The sequence below is a fragment of the Maylandia zebra genome, linkage group LG23 (genome assembly GCF_041146795.1).
Source record: "Maylandia zebra isolate NMK-2024a linkage group LG23, Mzebra_GT3a, whole genome shotgun sequence".
In the NCBI taxonomy this organism is placed as follows: Eukaryota; Metazoa; Chordata; class Actinopteri; order Cichliformes; family Cichlidae; genus Maylandia; species Maylandia zebra.
Genome location: NC_135188.1, coordinates 26,148,075 through 26,175,741, shown reverse-complemented (window position 1 = coordinate 26,175,741; position 27,667 = coordinate 26,148,075). Strand labels below are relative to the sequence as shown.

General features: G+C 42.0%; 1 protein-coding gene across 8 annotated transcripts in view; it reads left to right on the top strand.

Moving 5' to 3' along the window:
• The window catches only part of shroom2b (shroom family member 2b), a 33,516-nt gene extending 6,357 nt beyond the window's left edge, over positions 1–27,159 (top strand). For 3 of the 8 annotated variants that reach the window (XM_004563305.3, XM_012922471.3, XM_076880371.1), the window contains exons 2-9: positions 7,543–7,659; positions 7,733–10,028; positions 10,335–10,390; positions 13,335–13,961; positions 17,062–17,553; positions 22,744–22,918; positions 23,016–23,288; positions 24,551–27,159. In XM_004563305.3, the coding sequence (XP_004563362.3) occupies positions 7,543–7,659; positions 7,733–10,028; positions 10,335–10,390; positions 13,335–13,961; positions 17,062–17,553; positions 22,744–22,918; positions 23,016–23,288; positions 24,551–24,823 (4,309 nt within the window). In that variant the 3' untranslated portion in view covers positions 24,824–27,159. Of the gene's footprint in view, positions 1–143; positions 379–5,550; positions 5,653–5,944; positions 5,963–7,542; positions 7,660–7,732; positions 10,029–10,334; positions 10,391–13,334; positions 13,962–17,061; positions 17,554–22,743; positions 22,919–23,015; positions 23,289–24,550 lie in introns of those variants that run through there. The other 5 variants (XM_076880370.1, XM_004563302.3, XM_004563303.3 and 2 more) reach the window with 3 other exon arrangements.
• Positions 27,160–27,667: the final 508 nt, after the last annotated feature.

Genomic DNA, 27,667 nt, shown 5'->3' with positions numbered 1-27,667 from the left:
AACACTAGATTACAGCAAGGACGCTGGACAGGACAATAACTCCTCCTCCCCTCCATTTTCTCAAATCCCCCACTTCCTCAAGGAAATCTCCTCCCCTGAGGAGGAGTGTGTTTGTGTGTGTGTGTTCAGACTGGGAGCAGCAGGAGAAGGAGGAGGAGGAGGAGGAGGCAGTAGCTCTTGAGTCATGGGGTTGTCAGATTCCTCTGGGTGCTCGTCTCCATCAGGCTGGTGGGAGTACTCATGTTTAAGTGCGTCTTTTTTTGTCCTCAAGTGTTTTTTAAAAAGAAGCGGGTGTGGAGAAATGGAGGGAAAGTGTGCACTGTGAACCAAAACTATCAGCTTACACGTACACATGAAACAACTTGTTTCATGTAGCTGGTAAGTTAATGTTTAGTCCTTCATTAATATCATTGTTTAGTTAAAATAATAGTCCTGATTTCTGCACGGTGTCAGATAGATCTGAAGACTTGCTGCTGTCTAGAGCAGGTGTGTTTTAGATATTTATACGTTTTTGACCTTCTAAGCCTTTTTCGACAGATACTTGGGGATTTTATTGTAAGTTTGAGCATTTCTTTCAGATGCAAGCTCTCTTTTAGGTCATTGAAAGCTGACCGCCTGCAAAAAAAAAAAAAAAACGCAAATAAAATCCCTCCAGGGTACACAGACTTTTGGAAACAGTGACAGAGATACCTGCGCTTGCTTCCTGATGTCGTCACACGGTGTCCTCCCCTGGCTCCAACTAAGCAACCAACCCTCTGCTTCCTCTGAACATCATGTGATGATGCAGAGATTATTACTGAAACTCGATGAAATGCCGCTCGGCTCTGAAAGGTGCTGGAGAGAGGATTCAAATACGGGTTACAAGTGTAAGCAGAGTAGTAGAATTAGCACTGAATTAGTGGTGGGGACAATTTTGAGCAATCAGAGAAAGGGTATAAATTATGACCATAGTGGGTTGCAAAGCAGCTGGCAGGGGCAGCAGAAATGGTTTTCACACTGAAGCAACTTAAAACTATGAGATATACCAACTGAATATAAAGAAGATGACAAGTACTGGCACTGAGATCAGCTGAAGCGTGCTCCATACTAGGATAAAGGTAATGGTAAAGTTCAGAGTTAACAGCAGATACACGTTATTAATAATTGAAGAGATCAGAAATAAATTGCTGAATCTGTTTCAGTCATTTTTAATTAATTAACAACATGTTATTACAGGAAAGCTTTCATTCAGAACTATCCCACTTCATTCCTAACGATCTATTACACAGTGCTGTGCAAAAGTCTTGAGCCACTCATCTTTTCTTTATATTTTGCTTCCAAGGAGCCAGACTTTCTTCTTTTTTTTAAAGTTCCCTTGAGGAGTGTTTCTTGGGACATTGGCTGCTTTTTCACTCATTTTCAGTCCAGTCCTCACACCTGACCATTTTCATAGGAATATTTTTTGTTTGTAAAGCCACTTAACTCTGACCTATGAATCAACACGACAATGATCACAGACACGCGTCAATGCTCGGATAGAAAAACACATAGTGGAACACTAGCATTCATGGATCTTGCTTTTCCTAGCAAATATAAAGAAATGAAGGCTGGTTCGAGACATATGCACGGCACGGTCTCTAATGATTAACATGTGGTCATAATGTGGACTCGTGGTTATCGTCGGGACTCTATTATTTGCAATAGAAGTGACAGTATCAGAGCGTCACAGCTGGTTACTAAGGGACTGAACTCTTTGTTTGTGTAACTGTTGTAGCACCTTTATTGCACCCTGTAAAAATCTTATCTTAAAGCATCAGCTGTTCTGTTTCTGCTAACTTTTGCAGATAGTGTAGCCTCAATACTCAAACACTACGCAAACTCTGCATTTTCTTATTTATTTATTTTTTTACCAAAGATTTACATTAGAAGATTCTGCTCCATGATTGGCACGGATTGGCTTTAACTCAGTAACCAATCAGGTGGGAATATTATCAGTTCTTCCTTTGACTGTAACCTCCATCTGTTTCACACGGTCCAACAAAGCTCTCGCTGTTTTTTTCAGATCCAGATTTTATTTACAGTAGTCAAATATTCACTAAGAAATCAAGACGAGTAGCTTCTAAAGATCATTTGTTACTTTTCACGTGGTTCAAGCGATAATGCTTGCTTGCATCCCAGGGTACATCTGGACTGTAGCTGGGTCGGAGAGCCAAATCATTTTATTATTAATCGTTTGGTAATCGGGCTGGTTCTTACTGTATTTACTTTTCCATTCTAATTGTCCTCTTGGAGCTTTACAGCTTTACTTTACACAACATGCCTCATTTAAGGCAAGCATATTTTTTTAGCATTTGCCCTCTGATGAACATGAATGCATGGGAAGCAACTTCAAGTCCAGTATCTTGCCCAAGAACACTTTAGCATGCAGACTGGAGCAGCCAGGGATCGTCCCACCAACCTCCCGAGCAGTAGAACACCTGCTGTTCCTCCTGAGCTACACCCTTTTACAAAAATGCTTAATATCAGCCATCCACTGCAAGTGACTGGGAGCCTGCTGCTTCTGTTCTGCTTCAGCAATAGGCCCAACTGGAAGCTGACTGTATCGCTCTCACAGCCATGTGGGTCAGCCACGTTTCAGTTTCGGGTTCAGTTCTTCCTGAATGAACGCGGTGCGGCTCGTATTTCCTGGAAGCAATATCTGTGACAGCACAGCTGCGCCCCCCTGACAATAGACCCTCAGCGCTTTAGAAAGAGGGGACATTTGCATTTTCTTTGTGCAGCAGCTTGTTTGGAGCTCTCACTTTTTGTGTCGCATGGAGGGGAGGCAGTGTTGGTGATTAAATACAGATATCGACTCTGTAGAAACAGCAAATGATTGTGCAGATGTGGAAAAACGTAAAGAAATATGGGAGGCTAATGTTAAAATAAATTCACCCAGGCCCAACACTAGTCACTCATATCTCAGCTGTATTTGTTTTGATCCTCTGTTTTCTAATGTATGTTCTGTTACAGTGTAAAAGCAGACTTTCTGCATTCCCATCACGGTGCTCCATGGCTCTACTTTACTGCACTACAGGCTCAGCTCAGGTTGAAAGTATGAAACCTTGTGCAGAGAATATCGCACTTAGTGTTGCCAGACCCAAAATGTTTGATGCTGATCTTCAGGAAATGATGTGAAGCAAACAGGGAAAGTGTCGAATGTTGATTAGATACCAGTGAAGTTAAGACAGAGAGCAAGACTTAAAACAAGTTATAATGTTAATATAGCCAGGCAACAAAATACCTCGCTATCCCATTAATTTGGCTTCATAGTGCACTCCTCAGATCCCAAATTAAGAAAGCTGCTTATAAACTCCAAACGCTCCATTTTTACCAAACTGTACAATAAATAAAGTTTACCAGATTTGTAGTAGGAAAGAGTTTTGAACCTCCAGATCACAAAACAACACAGCAAAGGGCACCAAAGACCAAAAACCAAAACATTTATTGAATCAATCAAACCTTTGGATGCTTATAAATACATACAATTTAAAAAAAAAAAAAATACAATTTGAAAAAAAAATCTCATTATTATCTGAAAAAGTTTGACTTACTAAACTTCTGAGAAAATAATAAGTATAAATATTTAGATAATGCTTGAAAATTTGTTCCATCACAGCGAATCATGGAAGGCGGCCAGTATCGCTGTCCCGCTTGAAGCGAGGGAAAATACCTCCCTGCATTCCTTTGCTGAAAGAATGTGGCGTCGCCATCGCGGCCTGGCAGGATTAATGTTTGGCTCAGGGCAGGTAAAAGTCTCATCTGGTCCAGATATTTCGTTCCTGGACTAATAAACAGCAGTGTGTGTTTTAAAGCACCAGCTAAGATGAAAAAGAAAGCTAGTTTGATATCAAGGAGTGGTATCAAAGAGAGGTTTGGGGGTGTCCAACTCAGATCTAATTTTTCTAAGCTGCTAAGCTCCATCGGGACCATATGTCTCTGACAGATCCGTCTTTTAATTTGAAAGTCCTTCACAGTAAGAGACGGATCAAGTCCAGGAGCCAGTAAACCTGCTCGCTTGACCTTTAGACATCATTCTGGCTTAAATGTTCCTCACAAGTTAACAGCTTACACTTGAAAACAATGACAAGACGGCTCAGTTAAATGTCACACATCACGGTCCAACTTGTTTCTCACAAAGACTGCAATTAAACGACAACTGTAGCTTTAAACTTGCATTATTTTTAAGGACCAGCAGGGGCCAACTGCGAGCTAGACAAGTAAAATATAAAAGTGCCCAAAAACCCCCAAATTTTCTTAATCCTTTTGTGTATTTTGTGTAAATTGGTATGAACCAATTTAAAAAAACAAAACAAATATCTAAAGCAGATAGCAGAAAAAACTTTTTTCACCAGGTGTAGCATGAATGACTGCGAGTCAGGTTTCACTCTGTAAAAGTTATGAAAATACCGTTTATGCTGTCCTTCACATTTTCCAAAGTTGTAGAAGATTGGAGTCTCTGCCAGGCATCATATTTGACACCTGTGTCCTAGAGCAGCGGTCCCCAACCTCTACTGCGCCACGGACCGGTTTAATGTCAGACAATATTTTCACGGACTGGCCTTTAAGGTGTCGTGGATAAATACAACAAAATAAAATGATACGACCAAGACAAAAACTATGGTATTTTGTAAATATAATAATAATAAACATGAATTCACTGTGTAATTGTGTAACTTTATTAGCAGCGTCCTCCTGAAATCTGCCAACAACATTGAGAGTAACATCCTCCTCTCTGCCCCTTAATGCTCTCTCTGGTCGCTATGGTAACGCGTAAATATTTCTTTCAAAATAAGACACACAACTACAACACGGGAAAACACCCAGGGAAACAGAGTTAACAATAAAATCCCTGAAAAACATAAATTTCACACCCGAGCCTCAACTCTCGCAGCCCGGTACCAAACGACTCACGGACCGGTACTGGTCTGTGGCCGGGGGTTGGGGACCGCTGTCCTAGAGTATTGTTCAGATGTTGGTGGAAGTTGCACATAACCTGTGAATTATGAAGAATCGTGTGCCGGATCAGAGTCACTGACATTCTGGTTAAAAGCTGCTGTATAACTAATATTATCCTTATATGCTGAGCTTAGTTATTAGCCGGCTAGAAACTGATGAGAGCAGGGTAGTCACAGTGAAGAAATAAAAGGAATCCATGAGAACCAATGATTACCAAATAAAACAGGAAATAGATTTAAGCATAACTATCCAGAACCATTTAGAGGTTTATGGGAAAACCGTCCTCAGCAGCCTCACTCTGTCACCTCAGTAAACACTTTCCAGATGACTTCATGAGCTCAACTGCTAATATCAGATCATTCTGGGGGGGAAAGTGAGGCTTATTTTGTAAATCAAGGTCACGTGTAGACTGAAAAAGGAAAGGAGGTGTACGTGTCCCTGTGGGGAAAAACCAGAGCATCTGGAAATTAATAAGTAAAAAACTACATTTGATTGACATCTTTTATTCTAACGCTTGACTTTTCCTCCACCTTTTCTTCTTCCTGCTTCTCTTCTTCGCCCACTGCCCATCAGGGTTAAAATGGTAGATGTTGTGTCACCAAGTACAATGCCATCAGAAACTGAGGTGCATGTGGCGAGGAGCTTTCTCACCAAGATTTTGCGAAGCTCTATGAGGTACCATCCAGTTAGCTTGTGTCTGGCTGTGTTTACTGGTAGTTTCTTGGTGGACCTACATGGCGTCAGATCATTGTGCTTTGTGTTCTTTTGTAGTAGTTTAATGTGTATGGTGCTAGCTGTCCAAGTATCTTTAGTTTACTTGCACATTTGTGTCTGTCATCAGTTCTGTGATGTGGGAATTACCAGATTTTACACGTACAGCGCATTAACATGACTTGCTTGCATGGTTTTCTTGTGGTTTGATATGTTGTGGAAAATGTCTATGATCCTTTTTCAACATGCTCTCCAGGAAGAACCGCTTCAAGGGGTACGTGCATGTTTGATGTGAGCAAAATTACACTGTGAAGCTGTCGATTTACCTTTGTGGAGTCTTACCTATCAAGGTACTGATGATGTTTAAAATAGGGTTTGCAGGCCTGAGGCACACAGTGAGCACCCCCCCCCCCCCCCCCCCCCCCTAACAAATAATTAGTTGTTATTCGAGATCACAAATGTGTTACTAAAAAATAAAAAAAAATTTCATCTGCAAAAGTTGCTCTTTGCAGTTTAAACAAACAGCATATCTGAATATTAGGAATGATCATGATTTTTAATTATTCAAATATTCATTAAACTTCAAGTCACTGAGTGCCCTGTCATTCTAGGTGTTGTTGTGATATTGTTAACTATGAAAATGTTTCCTATCATGTGTTTGTCAATCTGCTTCTACTTTTCATAGCTTTTCCTATTAATTAGTATGGACAATAGAAATGAAACATAGCAGGTTTTTTTTATTTTATTGTAGAAAATGTATTTTAAGAAAAATATTAGCTCGTACTGAATCTGATGGCAGCGACACGTTTCAACAAACATAGGACGGGGTCATGTTTACCACTGTGTAGCATCCTCTCTTTTTTTAACAAGTCTACAAACATCTGGGAATTGAGGAGACCTACTTCTGGACTTTTGTCCTTGATATGCAAGGCCTTCCCTGAAAAAGACGTCAGGCATATGTTGCTCTAAAACTTGTAGATACCTTTTAGCACTGCTGGTGGCTTTCCAGATGTGCAAGCTGCCAGTTTTCATTTAAAAGTATAGTTAATAACATTACATCTTTGAATATCTCTCATAGAGATATGAGAAAGACAACAGAGCTATTGAAATATTAAGACCCCACTCAGTCATTATAGTCAACACAATAGCTTGGTCACTTCAGTGTTAAGTTATAGCAAATATTAAACAATATGTAAGTATATTTTCTCTAGAAATATATATTTTCCCCTGGTTTTGCTATCGCCTGTTAAGATGTAAAATGCTAGTACTTCCAGAGAGTGCAACTACAACCAACAAAACTGGTTGCCAGCCATCATTGAATAACATCCCACTACTCGCTATCAGGCATCCGACCGCTAAATCATATATGGTGCTGTGAGATTAGATTCTGCTGACGATTTTAGCTGTCAAAAAGTGTCACTGAAAGAGGAACTCATTCAAAAAAATGATTAAAACGTGGGTGCAGAGCAAACGCTGCCAGGTCACAAGTCTGCTACAACTACAGTTATTAATTTTAGTGTTTTTGGACAGTGTAGCTATATAATTCTTACCAGTTCTTTGTAAATATTTGTGTAATGGTGCCATAAATTTTATCTAATGATCATGGGTTGTTTTGTTTGTTTTTCCTTGCATTTCTGTGGATTGGAGTAATAAGACTATTTACACTGTTTAAAATACTCTATTGTCCTGAAACGATTGAATACACAGTGGTATCAGGGGGAAGGATTTGGATGATGGTGGCCTGCAAAGCCCATGAAGAAATGTTAACCTGTAGAACTCAGTGAACTCTTGTCTTCTATGAAAGAATTTGAGAAAGAGTATTGAGAAATTGTTTGCTGTGCTTCTGCTTTGCAGGAAGAATGACCCAGGCTCACGTCCTCATTCCTGGTATGCCTCGAAGCTGACAGAGGAGGAGCCTCCTGAGAGAGAGGCTACCCAAGCCCCAGTCTGGCAGCCAAAGCATGAAGCAAGGTGAGCTTTTTTGGTGGTTTACCTTGTCTTTAGTAGACAGATCACAATATTTTTTTCTTATCATCCCCTCCAGGCCCAAAGAGTCGTCCACTCAAGGAGATCAGAACATTCAGCATCAGCAAACCAGTCAGATCAGTTCAGTGAAAAACATGGAGAAACTTGAGCGTCCCTCACATCCCTACCCAGCAGGTCGTCTTTCCCCAAATAAATACACCAGCAGTGCTGAGCCAATCTGTGGACTGGGACCAGGCAAGAGGGACTCTGGGTTTAGCTGCTTCTCAAGTGGCTCCAGCCCCCCTGTTCATGACCTTAATGCATCTGGTAGAAAGGGAACAAGCACTGAAAGCATTTTCTTCAAGGGTGTTCACAATGAAGGACCTCAGCAGAATGAGCGGCCCAGATATCTGCAGCCAACACTGGGGAACGGAGGCTGGAAGGAGCAGCCAGCATCTCGTGTTTCCATTGCAGGGAGACCCAACGTAGGCCCAGTGTGGCAGGTACCAGACAGGAAAAAGTCTCAGTCTCCTCCTCCGCCACCTCCTCCCCTGCGTAGTGACAGTTTTGCAGCTACAAAGGTGTTTCCATACTCTGAAGGTCCAGCAAAAAGCCACGGCACATCATTTGAAAAACTGCCAGAAAGTAACCACCACAATGGCATCAGATCCCATCAGGAGAAATCCTCAGAAACCAGACGTAGCTTCAACCCAATACCTGCCAAAGACTTCCTCCATCCAAACATGCCGGCTGATTACAACCACAACCAGCTCAACCCCAACAAACACTTCTCTTTGTCCAGCAGTGATGTCAGACAGTTTCATTACACCCAACCACCTGCCCACCAGAGGCAGTTCAGTGATGAAAGTCCCTTCTACTTCCTGCAGACTGGAAAGGCTCCTCCCACCAAGACTCAAAGTGTAGGAAGCTACTACCGCAGCCTCCAGGATCTGCCCACAAATGCTTTCAGCCGCAGGCAGATGCCGCACTCTGCAGCATCCATGGTAAGCACTGCTACAAACCCAAACCTGGAGAGTGGAGGGCATAAGAGATACTACGGTCTTGCAAGTAAGACTGCGCAGTACAAGGCTAGGCAGGGCAAAACTGAAAGCCGGATGACAGAAACAGAGAAACACCACTGGGTGAACAGCAATGAAACAGGGTACCCAAGTTCTCTGAAGACTAACACTAAGGCAAAGTACTCACTGCCTCAGTCCCAAATACCTTATATTGAAAATAAGGAATGCCATACCCATTCCCACTTTGGGAATGGACTTCACTACAACCACCAGACCTCTGAAATTTCTGTTCAAAGACGTAGTCCAGAGGATACTGCAAAGAGAGGTGAAGGTCACACTAATGACATGAAAATACAGTTTCCAGTACATCAAGTCAAAGATCACAAGGCTAATCTTCCAAGACATCAAGACCCATGGGTCCCTCAAGAAGACCAACGAATAACCGCCCTGAAAACTCCACTCCTCCACTCCCTGACTCTGGAAAACAAGACTCTGGCAGCAACAACCACAACTGTCTTGTCCACCCAGGACACCAGTGACACCATGGCTGCTAGCAGTGGAAAAGCAAATCGCCGCAGTGACCGTTATGCCACCACCCTTCGGAAAGAGATCCAGCAGAAGCGAGCCCAGCTGCAAAAGAGCCGCAGTGCTGCAACTCTGACTTGTGATGCAGAGGATGAGGATGCAGAGGAATGGAGATCTATGGAAGCTTCTGCATCTTCTGCTGCTTCCTATTCAAATACTTACAAGGACCACCTGAAAGAGGCGCAGGCCAGGGTCCTCCAGGCCACTTCCTTCCAGAGACGAGACCTAGAACCCCAGGGACCAGAGGCCTCTGTGCTTAAAACCTCAAATGGGCGCACTAGAGGACGTAAGCGATGTCAACTGGCAAAGAGGACGCACTCGTTTTCAGAGCCTGACAAAATAGACAAAGTGGGAGTGGAAGGAGAATCCCAAGCAGGCACATTTGGTGAGCGGAGGAAGTTCTTTGAGGCGAAACCAGCCTTTTCCAGGCCTGTACTGAAGTCAAGTCAGAGTGCAAACTCGAACACAGACCTGGATGAGTCGGGCAAACCCCAAGAGAGAGCACCTTCTATAGGGTCTGTTGAGCCTCCTCCATCCACAGACCCCAACCACCTCAACCCTGGACATAACGAAGTCTTACTAGAGCAGCAGAGGCTCGGAACATTTGCTGAGTATCAGGCCACATGGAACAAGCAGAAGAAGTCATCGGAAGGCAAGACGCAAGGGCGGTATCACTCAGCGGAGAATATCTTAGATGCAGGTGCAGAAGAGAAGGCCATCTGCATCCATGAGAGATCCAGATCTTCGCCTTCTGCAGACTTCTATACACAGGTGAACAAGATTAGGATGGTTTTTATATTCTAGACCACCAAACAACAAAAAAGTATAAAAGTAGGTTGGAAGATAACCTTAAGTTGTAAAGCATATTTGGTTGTTGGTTAGGTTTGGGCAACTAAAAAGTCCTATTTAAGATAAGGGAAAAATGGAGTCACAGTTATAAGAAGCCTTTATGACACTACTCTTGAGAAGTAAAAATATGCACAACAAATACCCTAAAGTGTACTAAGTATTTAAATGAGCAAACTGATGCTGATGTTTTCAATGAATGGCACACTAAACTTCACCTTCTTATTGCAGAAAATTCCTTCTTCTTGGAGAGACACTCAGGCCCAAAAGGGCAGTTTAGCTACCAGGTAAGATTAACTTTTGATTGGACTACTAATTTACAGATTAATATACTAATGTACCACTAATATACAAAAAACAGCACTGGGTTTTGATTCACGAATCATTCACTGCGTCTACAGTTAGAGTACTGTGCAGGTCTTGAGACACCTCTCATTTCTTTATATTTTGCTAGAAAAATGGAAGCTATGTACAGCAATTTAATGAAGCATGTGTGAACTGCAGTATATTAAGCCAAAACAAAATATTATTTTCATGTCTTTAAGTCGTCTTCAGGAATAGTTCTCCAGGCTTCTTGAAGGACATTCAAAGCTCTTCTTTGGATGTTTCTGCCTTTTGTTCTGTTCTCTGTCAACATGATCCCACACTGCTTCAGTAATGCTGAGGTCCGGGCTCTGGGGAGGCCGATCCATGACTGATGGTGTTCCACTGTGTGTTTTTCTATCCACGTATGCTTTTACTGCATTAGCAGTGTGTTTGGGATCATTCACATGCTTGAAAATAAAGCTGTTGTTAATCAGATGTTTTCCAGATGGTATTGCATGGTGGATCAAAATCTGATGATACTTTTCTGTGTTCGTAATTCATCAATTTTGCCAAGTTCTCCAACAATAGTGAGTAGACACTGTTGTGTCACACTGACGACATTTGGACCAAAACATGTCCAATTTGGATTCATCACTCCATTAGACCTGTTCCGACTGATTTTCAGTGCAGTTCTTGAGCAATTGTGCATACCTCAGCTTTTTCTCCCTGTTTTGTTTCTTTGAGAATGGCTTCTTGAAAGCCAATGTCCAAAGAAAAACTTTGACTGACCTTCAGACCACAAGAAGACCACTTTTAAAATTTACAAAAAGCCTGGCTTATTTAAATCCAAATGCAAATGAATAAGGGGTGGCTGCAGACTTTTCTAAACATTTCTTCTATGTTCACCAACTCCTATAATGTGTTTAGAGGAATACTCATTACTTTGCAGTGGGACATTTGACAGGAAGAAATATCTGTTTAGTTTCATATAAATGTGGAATTTATCCAGTCTGTGACATTTCAGTGCAGAAAGAACTGCTCTCAGTTTCTCCTCTCAGGCTTCCTGAGCTGAAGTGATCACTTTCAGTCAAACTAGAACCTTTTTTCTAACTTTATCTTTTGCTATTGAAGCTCAGGTTTGGGTGAATAGATTCTCCTCAGACTCCAGTCGTCAACTACACCCTTATTTACAAAACGTGTCTGAAGCTACTGTGGATTTACAGTGGGTGGAGAGGGTATCAGTTTATCCGTAAGCTGCTGCTGACAAAGAACACTTATCTGCTGCATACATGATCAGTAATCCTCCGCATTCACTCCTTTTGTTGATGTGCTGCCTGGTATGCAAGGTGGGATATAAACACCTTTAAGAAAAAAGGGAAATTCAAACTCATCTTTCAGCGTAATATTGACTCAGAGGTGTAAGCCAAAGTGATGCTCAAATTCTTTCTTTCTAGTGTTACAATATGCACTTTTTTCTTTTGTTGTATTGGATTTTTCCACATTTACTCTTTTATTTATCCCATCGAACTGTGTATATTAAATGGAAAAAGCAACAAAACATCCTACATTTTTAAAATTAACGTGTTAGATATCTAATAATACCATATTCTTCTAAACATGTTTAGATATTTTAGCCTGTTATGTGAATAATGTTCCTTAAAACTGTCAATCCCTGAAAATATATCTGCAAATATAAAAAGCATGCACTGCAATCTAACAGCATATGCATCAGAGCTCTTTTTAAGCTCAGTGATGAGCTGCAGGATGCTGGTTTTTGATACGTGAAAGATGGGAAGAACAGGTTTTGGAGGGTCCGAGTCCTATAAAAGCTTTAAGATTTGGTGCTGGAGCCCTGGAAACATTTCAGTGGTTATTGTAATTATTCCCTGCCCCTAACTGTGGACTAGCTCCCTTGTAATCCAAGCTCTGTGTTTGGTTTTCACACTCGTGGTTCGGGTGTCGTGAACTGTAATAGACTCACTCAAACCACACCTGTGAACCTCAAAGTCATCAGTAATATTACTCAAATGCACCAGGTGAACAGGTTCTTCTGAACTTTGTATCCATGTAACCTGATGTAAACCTGCCCCAGGGTCTCGTCCCAGTCAGATATGCCAGAAACACCTCACCCACGAGGGATGAATTTTGCACAAGTTGCTCCATATAAGATCTGATGAATTGTTTAACCAGCTGAGAACTTTAGAATATTTAATTAAGAAATATTGTGAATACTTTCCCAGTGATCAGCCCTTTACATACAAAATTGACATGATGTTTTCCTGCATACTTTCATAAGTACAGGAGAAATCCATATGAAATTGTGAAGGCAATTTTACACCCACTCCAAGTGTCACAATCTAAAGATAAAATCTGTTTTTTCCATAGCTCCATATATAGTTTCATCAGCACAACTGCAGCAGTTTAATGTCTGTGAAGCGTTTGTTCCCCTTTTTTACTTGTTTTCTCATAATTCAGTGGAGAAAACTTCAGAAGGTGTGTTTTGGTTAAACTTTCAAGGCTCATATCACCATGTGGGAGAGGTGTCTGCTCATAACAAGACAGGGGGGAGACCTTCATGATTATTAATTTAGAAAATGAGCTGTTTTAGGCATTTATCTATCTGTCCAACTAAAAATAGGAGAATAAACTGTATTAACTCTATTTTTTTTTAATATTGTTGCAGAGTTGTTTTTTTGCTCAGACATGTGGTTCAATCATCCTGATAAACCTCATATTGATGCCCAGTTTCTTCCCAGAACTGACCAAAAGGAGGCAGCACATATTTTAACATTCCTGAGAGATGTGAACTGAAAATGTCTGAATCATCGTGTTGGAGATGAAATGAATTGATGTATTTTTAAGCCATGTGATGTTTGATATTCCTCAGGTGCTTATGATGAGGTTTGTCTTTATTTTGACCCCTAGAGTGAAGTCGGAGAGTCGGAGTTATGAGCCTGACAACAGCCCACAGCTGGTCGAGGGCCCCTCCCCAGGGTTGCCTGACCAAAGGACAAATCCCGCTGCCATTCCCGCCCACACCACACTGTCCTCCGGCCCTCGCAGCCTCAGCCCCAGCCCTGGTTCCAAGCACCCAGCCCAGCCGCCACAAACCCAGTGCCTCCTGCCGCCACCCAGGCCCCATTTAGGCCTAGAAACCACATCCTCCTCCCAGGAATTCCTCGCTGGCGCCCAGGCAGACCCGGCTGGAGTCCAGCCTCTGTCCAGCGCTGCCTCTGACACCCAGCACCATGCTGCCACCTCCACTGCCGCTGCTGATCAGGTCTCCTCTGCTGGCCCCGCCTCGGCCAGCTCCCCTCGCCTCAGAGAGATGTCCTGTGCAGACGAGAGCAAAGCAGCTCAAGGACATGAAGTGAAGGAACAGCCGGCTTCACCTTCTCCTTCCTCATCCCCTCTCTCCTCCTCCACCTCCTGCACGGCCCCTCTGCCTCTTCCCGTGCCCGATGGAGCACGGTCCCCCTCGCCACATTTTGCGCCACTGAGGCTGACCGACAGACCGCCCGCCGCGTCTGTGCAGAATGACTCACTGCTCAGGTAAGCAGCTTAACCTCTCTGCCTCCTTGTTATGTAAAGTTCCTCCTTCCCTGTTCCCAGAGGAAGAGGCTTTGAGGAGCAGCTTTAGGTAAACAAGTCCAGGAGGGAACGTGAGATTGAAAACACGACAACAGCGCACAAACAAAAGATAAATAACGACCGAAGCGGTGACGTAGCCGCTCTGCCAGCAGCTGTGGATGCAAAAAAGTGCTCACAGAATCAGACCGGAGGCTGTAATTTTCTCAATGCCACATGAAAGCTCTGACCTTTGATTTCCACTCAAGTTCAGCTGAGCGATTCTTCCTCCAGTTAGAAACTCGCTTTATATAAATCTCTCCCTCATGTTTCAGCTTCTTTTAATCAGTTGAAGTTTAATATTATTTGTTGTCATCCATCTTATCTAGAAAATTTACCTTGTAATGACAAATGTCATCATGTTGTTGCAAATTGTGTCATGATGTAGTTACCTGTACCTTTGTTTATTACCCTCATAATGGTTTAAGGGCTGTGTCCCCCACATCATTTGTTCTCTTTAAATGATGCTGTTAAAGACCAGTCTTAGGATTAATACCAGAAACTGCTCTGAGAGCTGTAATTATTGAACTACATGTCCCATAATAATTGTAGGACTGAGGATGCACTTTTGAAACAGGAACCTGAAAATAGTGGGGAAAAAACAATTATTATGCGTATTATTCAGCAGATCAAACCTTTTGCCATTTTGCTTTTACAGCTGGTCTTCGTCTGAATAGATATTTCCAGATTGTCTTTGTAATTTGTTTTTAGCTTTGCAGGCGATCAATCTGAATCAGAATACTTTATTAATCCTTAAAGAAAATTATGTGGCTACAGTTGCTCCAAGACAACAACATTAACAGACTGAACTAAATTAAATAAATAAATATATTACAAAGTTTACAAAATATAAGAAATAGCTCTAATATATATACAAGTAGCTCAGTTATAAATATCCAGAATATTAAAGAGATCCTGTGTCGTTCAGTGGTGAATTATGGGTAATCTCAGTCTTGTACTGAGCGTGAGCATGTGACTGGCCAGCATGTCATGGAGGGGTTGAGAGGTATTGTCCTTATCTTGGACAACATCCGCCTCTCCAACACCATCTTAAGGGAACCGAGCTCCATCCCCACAACATTACTGGCCTTGCATCTGCGACCCTCAACCTGCTGCCACAACATGCAGCAGCATAGAGGACGGCACTGACCACAACAGACTCATAAACAGACTCACACTTTCTTGTTATAAAGCACTGCGCCCCCTCATTTCTTTATATTTTGCTTCCAAACAGCCAGACTTTCCTGTTATTTTTTTAAAGTGGTTTTGAGTAATAGTTCTCAAGGCTTTCTGAAAGTAAATGGCTGTTTTTTTCACTCATTTTCAGTCTGGTTCTTGTACCTGACCATTTTCAGAGTTATATTGGTCAAGCTATTTAAAGCGGACCTAAAAATAATTTCTTTATTCAATTTATGAAAAATTTTAAACATAAGACAGTTTGACAGATTTAAAATAGTATTTTATTTGATTCCCAAAGAAATATTAGCACAAAATTGGCATGTCTCAGCATGATGTGCAGTGAGTCCTTGAACAAAATGAGGAAACTGGACAAATGGAGGACAAAATTAAGAAGCGTCAGGCCTAAAAACTATCTACAGCAGATGAACAGTATCTGAAAGTCGTGTCTGTAAGAAACAGGAAAAAATCAAGCAAGGGCCTGGAACCTTCAGGAAGCCTGGAGAACTATTCCTGAAGACAACTTAAAGAAATGAGTTCAGACTGTGCTGAAGAATAAAGGTGGTCACACCAAATATTGAGGTTTGCACAGTGCTGTACCTTCAGACTTGAACTTCTGTGTGTGTTGTTGTTGTGTTAGTTTCTTGATGGTTGACCACCTCGTGTATGACTTTCTGTTTTGTTTACGGGCTCTGTCTTTTGGTTTGTTCGCCTCACCTGGTGTTTTAAGTTTGTATCTCCGCCTCTGTGAACTTTATTTTGAAATACTTAAAAGTAATCTCACAGATCAGACACATTTAAGCTGATCAAAGGAGGTGGAAAAAGAAGAAACACCAGGCACCACCTTTTTCTTCCTCATCCCAGTCCTGCTCGTAGATGGCTGCTGTGCTTCTTTCCACAGGAGATTTCGTTTGGTCTCCTTCACCACTGTTTGACAATCATACTCGATGTATGGTTTCTCAGAGGTCTGTCAGCTCGCTCGTGTTTGCTATAGTCGAGCATTCACTGCAGACCAAAACCACCACCAGGCCACCAGGAAATCAGTCTCTGAGGCCTGGGATGGAATCAAATTTCTGGCCTGAAATATTGTTTCAGTCTACCCTGGAGCCATGTCTTCTCACATGGAAGATTTGTAACATCAGATTTCTTTTTAGTCTTTGAGAATGAAAGTCAAACTAATTTAAAGGTGCCAGAGAGGAAACCAAACAAAAAGGTAGAGTCAGTAAACAATTTCGAATTTGGTAGTAAAATGCCTGGAAAGCTAAATATAAAGAAGCGTAATAAAGGATCCAGTAATTGGGGGTGGGGGGCACACAGGGGAAATAGATAGAAGGACTGTATGTGAAAGATGGAAGTAGCCACCCAAACCCTTTTGTCTGTACAGGCCTTGAGCTCAGCGCTTGACCATTTGACTGTCACCAGCTAACGACTGAGCATGCTCTATTTTATCACAACAGTAATAATGGTTTACAAAATAAAGTCGCCACCTGCTGGCTGTTAGAAAACATGCAGTTTTAAGGCCCCTCCAGACTGACCTGATCTGTGCATGTAAATTTGGTTACTGGCCACTTGGGCACAGGTTCAAGAGGAGGAACAGAGCAAAGGGATGAAGTATAAGTGACAGGAACGATAAAGAAAACTACATACCACACTGTGTCACACAAGAATCTCTAAATAAAGGTCGTGACAGTCAATTTTAATGATTACAGGTATTCTAATGTTAATATTAAGACTGGTGGGTGAATGATGTGGGTGATTTAGTGCTTAAAACATTATCAAACTAAAAATTTAAAAAAGGATGAGGAGACGTACATTTTCCAGCGTTGATCCTATTGTGATTCTTTTTCAGGTCAGATAGCGAATCAAAGCGCCCCGCAGTGATGAACGTTAGCGGTCAGGTGAGGAAAGTCCCCGTGAGGATCATTCACGCTGAGACCAGCACAGGACGCGAGGGTCGAGCCTACCTGCCTCAGAACAGCGGGTCCTGCAGCCTGTCCGAGCTGCCACCACGCATCCCTTCCCTGGGCGCCGCGGAGCGCTTGTCCTCATCTCGGTTCAGCACCTACAACCGCCAGGCGGCACAGGAGTCAGCCCCCGAGACCAGTTCACCTGGGCCCCAACATTCAGAGGAGGACGCCAAGAGAGAGGAGCTGGTGAGGGACATTATGGGTAAAGACAAGTCTCTGGTGGACATACTGGACCAGAGTGGCAGGAAGACCACCATGGACCTGATGGAGGGGCTCTTCCCACCAGAGGAGGAGATCCTGGAGGGGGCCCAGCAGCGCAGGAAGGCCTCAACTGGATCCAGACTGCTCACATCGTCCCCCAGGAGCACAGACAGGTGGGACACTGCAGCAGGAAACATTTAAAATGAAACCTTTCTATTCAAAATGTGCATTTTGTGATTGGAGTAACAGTAAGTGGATCTAGAAAGGCTGATTTTACACACAAGATAACAGCTGTTTCAACAAGCTTATTGAGGAGATTAAACAGTGTGTTTCAGACAGAGGATAATCTGAGTCCAACTTTGAGATAAATTACAATTATTCCTAACTGTAATCATGCAAAGCTACCCTAGTAGAGTCCAGGTATAAAAGTGAACTGCTGGAGAATGAAGCGGCCACTGCAAGGCTGATTTTCCATTTGCCAGACTAGCCTGCCCTCTGTTGGACAAGTGTTGCAATTTCGATTTCTCCACTTTCCTCGAAATCATAATAATAATAACTTTATTATTACAGCACTCTTCAAAACAGAGTTACAAAGAGCTTCACAGTTAAAATAAAAGCTGGACATTGTAGATAAGTGTACATGTTAAAACATACAGACACATGCATACATACATGCATAGGGCTGTGCGATATGGCCAAAATCTCATACCCCGATATAAGAATTCTATCATCCCGATAACGATATAAATCACAAAAATGTAACATTTTCTGTAAATTCTGTGAATCTCGGGCAGCTCGACTTTCGTGAAGTGTTTCCAGCTGCGCGTCGTGTACCTGCAGTCGAGTGTTTTAACCGATGCATGAAACTATACATTTTTAGACACAAGTTGTAACGGCCGCTGTTTTCTTTGTGAGTATTTATTACACGGCGTGCTGCGGGGAAAAGTCTGTTCTAACGTTTGAGTCTAAGGTTTATTTTTTAACACCTGGCGGCTCTTTTTTGCTTCTCATCCGTAAATACTCTGCATACTCTTTCAAGTGATTCAGTTTATTTTGAAAAGTCTAAACAGGATCTTGGGCTTTATTGTGAAAGGTTTATGTGGAACATAAACAAGCGGACACGCGATGCTGTAACCACAAAGCATAAAGACAGACGCTTGTCCGTCAGTAGTGTGGTTATATTAAATATAAGAAAAAGAGAGAAGTTTAAGAAATTAACATAGCCACTAATCAAACGAATCAAACCATCAAAACGAAAAAATATTGCCGTAAACAGCTTATTTTGCGACACCACGAAACAAACGATAGCATAAAATGAAACGATAGACGTTTTTATATCGTCATCCGATATATATCGTTATATCGAACAGCCCTATACAGTGGGGCAAAAAAGTATTTAGTCAGCCACCGATTGTGCAAGTTCCCCCACTTAAAATGATGACAGAGGTCAGTAATTTGCACCAGAGGTACACTTCAACTGTGAGAGACAGAATGTGAAAAAAAAATCCATGAATCCACATGGTAGGATTTGTAAAGAATTTATTCGTAAATCAGGGTGGAAAATAAGTATTTGGTCACCTCAAACAAGGAAAATCTCTGGCTCTCACAGACCTGTAACGTCTTCTGTAAGAAGCTTTTCTGTCCCCCACTCGTTACCTGTATGAATGGCACCTGTTTGAACTCATCATCTGTATAAAAGACACCTGTCCACAGCCTCAAACAGTCAGACTCCAAACTCCGCCATGGCCATGACCAAAGAGCTTTCGAAGGACACCAGGAAAAGTATTGTAGACCTGCACCAGACTGGGAAGAGTGAATCTACAATAGGCAAGCAGCTTGGTGTGAAAAAATCAACTGTGGGAGCAATCATCAGAAAATGGAAGACATACAAGACCACTGATAATCTCCCTGGATCTGGGGCTCCACGCAAGATCTCATCCCGTGGGGTCAAAATGATCATGAGAACGGTGAGCAAAGATCCCAGAACCACACGGGGGGACCTGGTGAATGACCTGCAGAGAGCTGGGACCAAAGTAACAAAGGTCACCATCAGTAACACACTACAACGGCAGGGAATCAAATCCCGCAGTGCCAGACGTGTTCCGCTGCTGAAGCCAGTGCATGTCCAGGCCCGTCTGAAGTTTGCCAGAGAGCACATGGATGATACAGCAGAGGATTGGGAGAATGTCATGTGGTCAGATGAAACCAAAGTAGAACTTTTTGGTATAAACTCAACTCGTCGTGTTTGGAGGAAGAAGAATACTGAGTTGCATCCCAAGAGCACCATACCTACTGTGAAGCATGGGGGTGGAAACATCATGCTATGGGGCTGTTTTTCTGCCAAGGGGACAGGACGACTGATCCGTGTTAAGGACAGAATGAATGGGGCCATGTATCGTGAGATTTTGAGCCAAAACCTCCTTCCATCAGTGAGAACTTTGAAGATGAAACGAGGCTGGGTCTTCCAACATGACAATGATCCAAAACACACCGCCCGGGCAATAAAGGAGTGGCTCCGTAAGAAGCATTTGAAAGTCCTGGAGTGGCCTAGCCAGTCTCCAGACCTCAACCCCATAGAAAATCTGTGGCGGGAGTTGAAAGTCCGTGTTGCTCGGCGACAGCCCCAAAACATCATTGCTCTCGAGAAGATCTGCATGGAGGAATGGGCCAAAATACCAGCTACTGTGTGTGCAAACCTGGTAAAGACCTATAGTAAACATTTGACCTCTGTTATTGCCAACAAAGGTTATGTTACAAAGTATTGAGTTGTATTTTTGTTATTGACCAAATACTTATTTTCCACCCTGATTTACGAATAAATTCTTTACAAATCCTACCATGTGGATTCATGGATTTTTTTTTCACATTCTGTCTCTCACAGTTGAAGTGTACCTCTGGTGTAAATTACTGACCTCTGTCATCATTTTAAGTGGGGGAACTTGCACAATCGGTGGCTGACTAAATACTTTTTTGCCCCACTGTACATGCATGTTTCAAACTATAACAACAAATGAAGGAGAACAGATTAAGAAAACACTAACCTATAAAAATGAGTTTTTAGCATTCACTTAAAACAAATAACAGAGTCAGCCAACATTATTGAAGGATGTTGTACAAAATCACATTTAGTAAACAAAAACATATTTGTCTAGACTGTTGCTGGCTACTTTTTAAAGCTATTTGTGGCAAAAGGCCTTTCCTATACTAATAAAATGCAGTTATGGTCAGGAGTTTCTATCCACTCATCATGGGTGTGAATGTCATGGTAATTTGGTGCTTTAAAGGATTTCTTTGAACTGTTCCTTTCAGGGATGGAATCATTGTACAGCATATATCTTTAATGACTTTAAAAACAACAACTCAACAAAAAATACATTAAAGCTCAAACATAAACCTACACTTCCAATCATTTTTGGTAAAATATCCCTTAACAAGTTGTCCCTGGATCAAATGCTTTAGGTAGCCATCAGTAAGGTTCTAGTATAATTCTGGCTGATATTCGATCACTCTTCTTGTCAGAATTTGTAGAGTTAATTTAAATTGGTTTATTTCCAGCACAGATCATGCTTTTAAATGTAGTCCAGAAATTGGTTTGGGGTCGGGGCTTTGTGAAGGCTGTTCCAGTAGCTTAATGTTAGCCTACTTTATCCATCCAAAACCAGTTTTGATGTGTTTGGGATCATTGTCCTGTTGAAACAACTGTGTCCAAGTTTCAACCATCTAGCTGTTGATCTGAGATAAAGTCGAAGAATGTGGAGGTAGTCCTCCTCCTCCTTCATTATTCCATCCACTCTGTGCAACGCACCACTGGCACCAACACAGCACCAACACAGCACCAGAGCATGATGCTACCACCACCATGCTTGACAGCTGGTACAGTGCTCTTAGGTTTGAAAGCCTCAGCTTTATTCCTCCAAACATACCTTTTGTATTTGTGGACAAACAGCTCAAACTTTGTCTTGTTTGACTACAAAACATTTCTCTAGAAGACATTTGGGTTGGGAAGATTTCATTCGAGCTTAAAGGTGTTAATTTGTCAGATTTCCTGGTCAGCACCCTCTTGAATCTTGAATCTCAATCCATGACGATGTAAAACTGGCTGTATTGTGGACAGTAATGCTGGTGTTTCATCAGTTTCCAGTTCATGGTAGGATTGAGCCTTGGTGGTTTCTGGGTTGTTCCTGAATATCCTAACCGATTTCCTCTCATCTGAGGATGACAGCTTGTGTCTTTATCCACACTTTTACAAAGTTGTGACATATCTAAATAACTTTTCTTTTTTTTTTTTTTTTTTTTTTTTTTCTTTTTCTTTTTTAATGACATCAGAAACAGCAGTATGCGACATTACGTGATGGCAGAGCTTCAGTTCATCCTTTGTCATTTTTTTTTTTTTTTTTTTTTTTTTTTTTTAATAAATAGGACAGGGGGAATGAATGAGAGAGAGAGGGGGAGAGAAAGAAAGAAAACCAAAGGGGAGAAGAGACGGTGAGAAGGGGGGGGAAGAGAGAGAAAAAAAAAAACTCCTGGGTCACCTGTATGGAGAAAAAAAAAAAAAAAGCAAACAAACAAAAACAAACAGAGGAGACAGCAAACAACAAAGAGCAACATAATAATAGAGAAAACAAAGCACCATCACAATAAACTAGCTAGTCATAGATATCAGTATTTACTAAATAATAAACGATATTGTGCAGCACGCAAGATAGACAGCGCACAGTGTGCTTTGAGGCAGCAGCCAAGAAAGCTTTAGTCCGCGTCTGTGAATACCCATGTGTGCATACCTGTGTGGATCAGCATGCTTGCATTCCAAAGGTTTCTCCATGTAATGATCTGCTAGGGAGTGTGGGGGGGCCACAGCCCCGTCCTCCAGGGTGTGAAGCGGGTATGGAGGAGATCAAAACTCCAGACATCCAGAGGCCCCCAGAACACAAGAGACCATGGAAGACCAACAGAGGGGCAGCCGCGCCACTGTCCCAGTAAGAGCTGAGGAGAGTCCCAGATGAGGGCTCGCCCAGCAGCCGCGGAGCAGAAGTCAGGGGGAGTTGCAGTGACGCGCCCGTGAGCTCCGCCGGCCCCCAGCTGCGCCTGAGTGACCGAGCCCTAGGCCGAGAGGCCGGGGGCACCCCACCTCCAAAGGGGCCCGAGCGAGCCCCAGGCCCCGACAAGCGGCCGCCAAGGAGTGAGCCGCTTTTCTTAAGTTCAATTGTTTGAACTGATGATCGCTTGAACATACCGAATGTTTTTATATTTTGGTGTCATGACCAGAAGAGTTCCAGTTGAGGACTTCGAAGATTTTGGGTGCAGACGTGCAGTGTCAGTAAAAGTTGTGTCAGAGTGTTTGTGTTTGTCCTTGTGCATTTCAGAAGGGAGGAGGAGGAAGTGTCTGTGTCAGCAGCCGCCTCACTAGTCCCCAGCTCCTCCTACTATAACACGTCCGCTCCTAAAGCTGAGCTCCTCATCAAGATGAAGGACATGCAGGAGCAGCTGGAGGAGCAAGACTCAGAGGATGAGCTGGATGTTGATCTGGTCAATAAAAAGGTAAAATATGCCCACTTTATGTTTTATTATGCATGCCATTCTGCCATCCTAAAGTAGTAAATGGATTGTTTTTATGTGTCTACTTCATCAACTTCAGCAAGAGCTGATCTCCAGCCTTGCGAAAAAGCTGGAGGTGCTCCGGGAGGCAAGGCAGAGCCTGCAGGAGGATGTGGAGGACAATGAGGCTCTGGGCCGTGAGGTGGAGGCCATCGTGCAGCGCGTCTGTCAGCCCAACCAGCTCGACAAGTTCCGCATGTTCGTGGGAGACCTGGACAAGGTGGTGAGCCTGCTGCTGTCACTGTCGGGCCGGCTTGCCCGGGTGGAGAACGCCCTCAACAGCCTGGAGGATGAAGCACCACCAGAAGAGAAGGTAACCCCAGACACTGTCCACCAAATCGACTGCTTCCCTCAGCTTTATGGAAGTTTACACTAAGTTTTAGGACTTTGTTTAGCTCTTAATTTTATAGTTTTGTTTATGTGTATTTCACAGCACATTTATTGTTTGTAGTTTACAAATATGAACACGTCTGAAAAAGATGAAAAGCTTTGAGCTAATCTATTTAATCATCCCTCCTGAAGCCCAGTGACAGAACAGCAGCTGCAATAACAACAGTACAGTAAAACAATCTTTACCTTCTGTTTATGTTCATAAAAAATGCTAATTGAATTCACTTAACATACAAAACACTGTATTTGTCCATGGATGCCAAACGTGTAGTTTAATAATGTATCTATGTGTACCTTAATAATGTATGAACATTTTAGTTCACAGTACTGTGCAAAAGTCTTGAGCCAACCCACATTTCTTTACATTTTGTTTCCATGGATCCAGACTTTCTCTGAAGGGTTTAGCAGGCTTTCTGAAGGTCATTCTGGATATTGGCTTCATTCATTTTTACTTAGTCCTTTACTTTAGTCCTTGTACCTGACCTGATAAAAAAAAAAAAAAAAAAAACTAAAACAAAAACAAAAAAAAACAGAACAAAAGGCAGAAACATCCTAAGCTTTGAATCCTTCAAGAAGCCTGGAGAACTATTCCTGAAGATTACTTAAGACTACTTAAAGAAATGACAAGAAAGTAGACTGTGCTGAAGAATAAAGGTGGTCACACCAAATATTGACTTTCAAGCTCTTAGTATTGCACAAAGACTCTGTTTTTGCCTTATCTGCTGTATTTACATGTATGTTTGCATGTTTCAATAAATCACTGCATATATTTCCTATTTTTCTAACAAATGTAAAGAAATTGCACAGTACTGTACCTCTCTGCTGTTATGAAATGAGCTCTCTGCAGTAAAAAACAAATGCAAAAGAATAATCATATGACATTATTGTTGTTGGCAGCTTAAATCATAACTGGAATTAAATTCAGGTAATGAATCTACAGTGCAGCAGATATGGCACATAGTTCCCTCAGGAGCTGGCTTTAACTGTGTTTGTCTCCACCAATTTACCTCTAGGACTCTAAATGAAGAATAATCTAGCTTAATGAATGCTGGATTGTGTGAATACGTAACTGCTTCCTAAGAAGTTTTCTGTTTTACTGTTTTTGCTGCACTAAGCAGGTTTAATGTGGTTACATGATCCATAGATGATGTTCTAGATTAATAACTCATATCTGTCCTCCATCAGCAAACCCTGACTGAGAAGCGAAAGCTGCTGATGCGGCAGCACGAAGACGCCAAGGAGCTGAAGGAGAACCTGGACCGTCGGGAACGACTGGTGTCCAGCATCATGGAGGCCCACCTGGACATGGAGAGCCTGGACGACTACAGGCACTTCGTGAAGATGAAGTCTGCGCTCATCATCGAGCAACGCAAGCTGGAAGATAAGATCAAGCTGGGCGAGGAGCAGCTGAAGTGCCTGATGGACAGTCTGCCACTAGAGCAGAGGCCACTGCTCTGAATCAGACAAGAGGATGAACCATGTAGCAGTTTTATATGAACATCTTTGAATTGCGTGTGAGTTTATGACCTCAGCCTAGATTTGATGCTGGTGGAGTTGCTGTTGTTTGTTAAAACCAAACTGAGGAGCCTCAGAAACCAAATCAGACACCAGGATTAGTCAGTTACACCTTAAACAGCTTAGAGTGGACCACCACTGCTCATTTCCAGCTCAAATTGTGATTCTTGGACTCTAATAGAGTAGCTTCACATGACTCACAGGTTAAAATTGTTCCTTTTTTCTGGGCCCTGGTGCAGCACGACAACAGCTGTTTTACCTTCTATATGTCTGACTGGTTGCCCCTCGTAAACAGTGGGTGGGACTTCTCCACGACATAATTTAAAGCAAAGACTAGAAAAAAACTGTCCAAAACCGAGTGTTTGGATCTTTTGGGCCACAGGGATGGCCATACGTAGTATGAACATAAACATAGAGCACATATAACAGGTCCACTTTAAAACTGTGGGGTGTTTTTGATGGTCAGTTTTTACTCAGAAGGATTCGACAAGAACACAAATGTGTTGTCATTTGATTAGTGGAATCATGCCAGGCATGTTTGTCTTGGACATACAGGGCGGCAAGATACCTCTCTGCTTTGGTCTATTTCTCACATTATTTTGCTGCTTAACAGACTTAATTAAAGTCAGTAATAGATAAAACCATTATTGCGTGCAGGTGCTGTATCAGAACTCCCCTTTTGGCAAAATGGGCTCAGAGTGTCAGAACATTACTCGTTACCCAAGCAGAGGCTGACAAATACAGATGAAACCAGAAACCATAGACTGTATATAAAAGATGGGGGACCACAACGTCACCATTTGGTTAGCGAATTTCGCTTATGAAGCCTTAGCTTGAGATTTTTTGGTGTCTTTTATGGGCTCAAAATGTGGTCATAAATATTTTGTACTTGTAAATCGGTTTTGTACTTGTAAAAAAGATTTGTATGCGTAAAAAAGATTTGTATGCGTAAAAAAGATTTGTATGTGTAAAAAAGATTTGTATGTGTAAAAAAGATTTGTATGCGTAAAAAAGATTTGTATGTGTAAAAAAGATTTGTGCGTGGACTTAGCCCAAAAAACCCCTGCAAGTTACAACTATGAATTTTGACCCTAGTTTTCTTCCTTTAAGCTGATTGGTCAATGTCATGTCAATCACAAATTAAACAATCCAATCAGAGAACAGATGGGTTTGGCTGTCGGAGGGGCGCTTTTTTGAACTGCAGGTCCTTGAAGGGTAATCTCTATATAAATATCTGATAGCAGCTAGGTCCCCTTACTTTCAGCAGCTGTTGAAAGGATAAAGTTGTGGTATATCAGTGGTTAGAAATAACATTATTACTTTAGGATTAGTTTAACACAACGTCAGGGCTGACCCGGGACCATTGCTGTGAGTCACAGTGCGCAGCATAAAAGTCCTTTCACATCAGACACAGGATGTGCTGCTAATGCTAATTGCTAACTAAAAGCAAAGGATCCAGAATTTGTTGCTGGCTGCTGGGCTCTGTGGGTTTTTGCAGCAGTTCTACCTGTACTAGATGCACCTGCTCCTTGTTGTTTTTATCTCTGACTTTATGTGAACTACAAGAGTTTGTGGGGTTTTTTTGCTAGTTCTTCAAATGTTCAATAAAAACATGTATGCTAATTCATAACGAAGAAAGCTTTGTAATGAAGACTGTCATTTCCAAAACACTGCCCCCCCTGCGTCCACAGCGCTGTTGAAAAGGCTGTGGAAGTCCCTGTATTAAACACGTAGTCCTGTGACACAAAAATCACCAAACTCGGACGACCACAGACTGTTTTCCTTCGTGGTGATGAAGGAAAACGCTGGGTTGGCATGTTAAAGGGCATTTATTCCCTTCAAAGACCTGCAGTTCAAAAAAGCGCCCCTCCGACAGCCAAACCCATCTGTTCTCTGATTGGATTGTTACATTTGTGATTGACATGACATTGACCAATCAGATGAAAGGAAGAAAAATAGGGTCAAAATTCGTAGTTGTAACTTGCAGGTTTTTTTTGGCTAAGTCCACACACAAATCTTTTTTACACATACAAATCTTTTTTACACACACAAATCTTTTTTACACACGCAAATTCTTTTTACACATACAAATCCTGATTTACAAGTACAAAATATTTATGACCACATTTTGAGCCCATAGTCTTTGTGCTTCAAAAGCAGACGTGTTGACAGAGGGTTGGACTTGACAGAGAAATCAAAGACACTGTACACCCATTGGCTAATGACTCATGATTGACAAGTTGTTAGCCAATGGTATGGTCACACTAAACTCATGTGACTACTGAAGGATATAAAAAAAACAACAACAGCAATAGAATAATATTAAACACAAAGTGAACCCGTCTTCCTTCATTAAATAGGTTCTTTTAGATGTTAAGGAGGAATTGACTTAACCAGGCTGGCGGAGAATGAAGACAACCGGACACCTGCGGCAGATGGGGAATCAGTGAACTTTTATTGAGACAGAGACAACCTCTCAACACAGCTCACATCAGGAGATTCCTAATATTTGCTGTGAGGATGGGTATATATTCTCTAAAACTTACAGGAGGGGGTTGTGAGGAAAGTGCTGCATTAGCAGAAAAACAACTCCATAAAAGGAAAGCGGCCTTGGGTGTTCTAGTCTCTTCGCTTGCAGATATCTTGCACCTGCAGGATGAGGCGATCGCTTCTTATCGCTCTCAAGGCCAAAGTCGTGAGCACATTTTTATTACACAGTTGCACAGTAACTTTAAAGCTGAACAATATTTAAAGCTGAATAATGTTTGATCGGATTATATTTTCTTC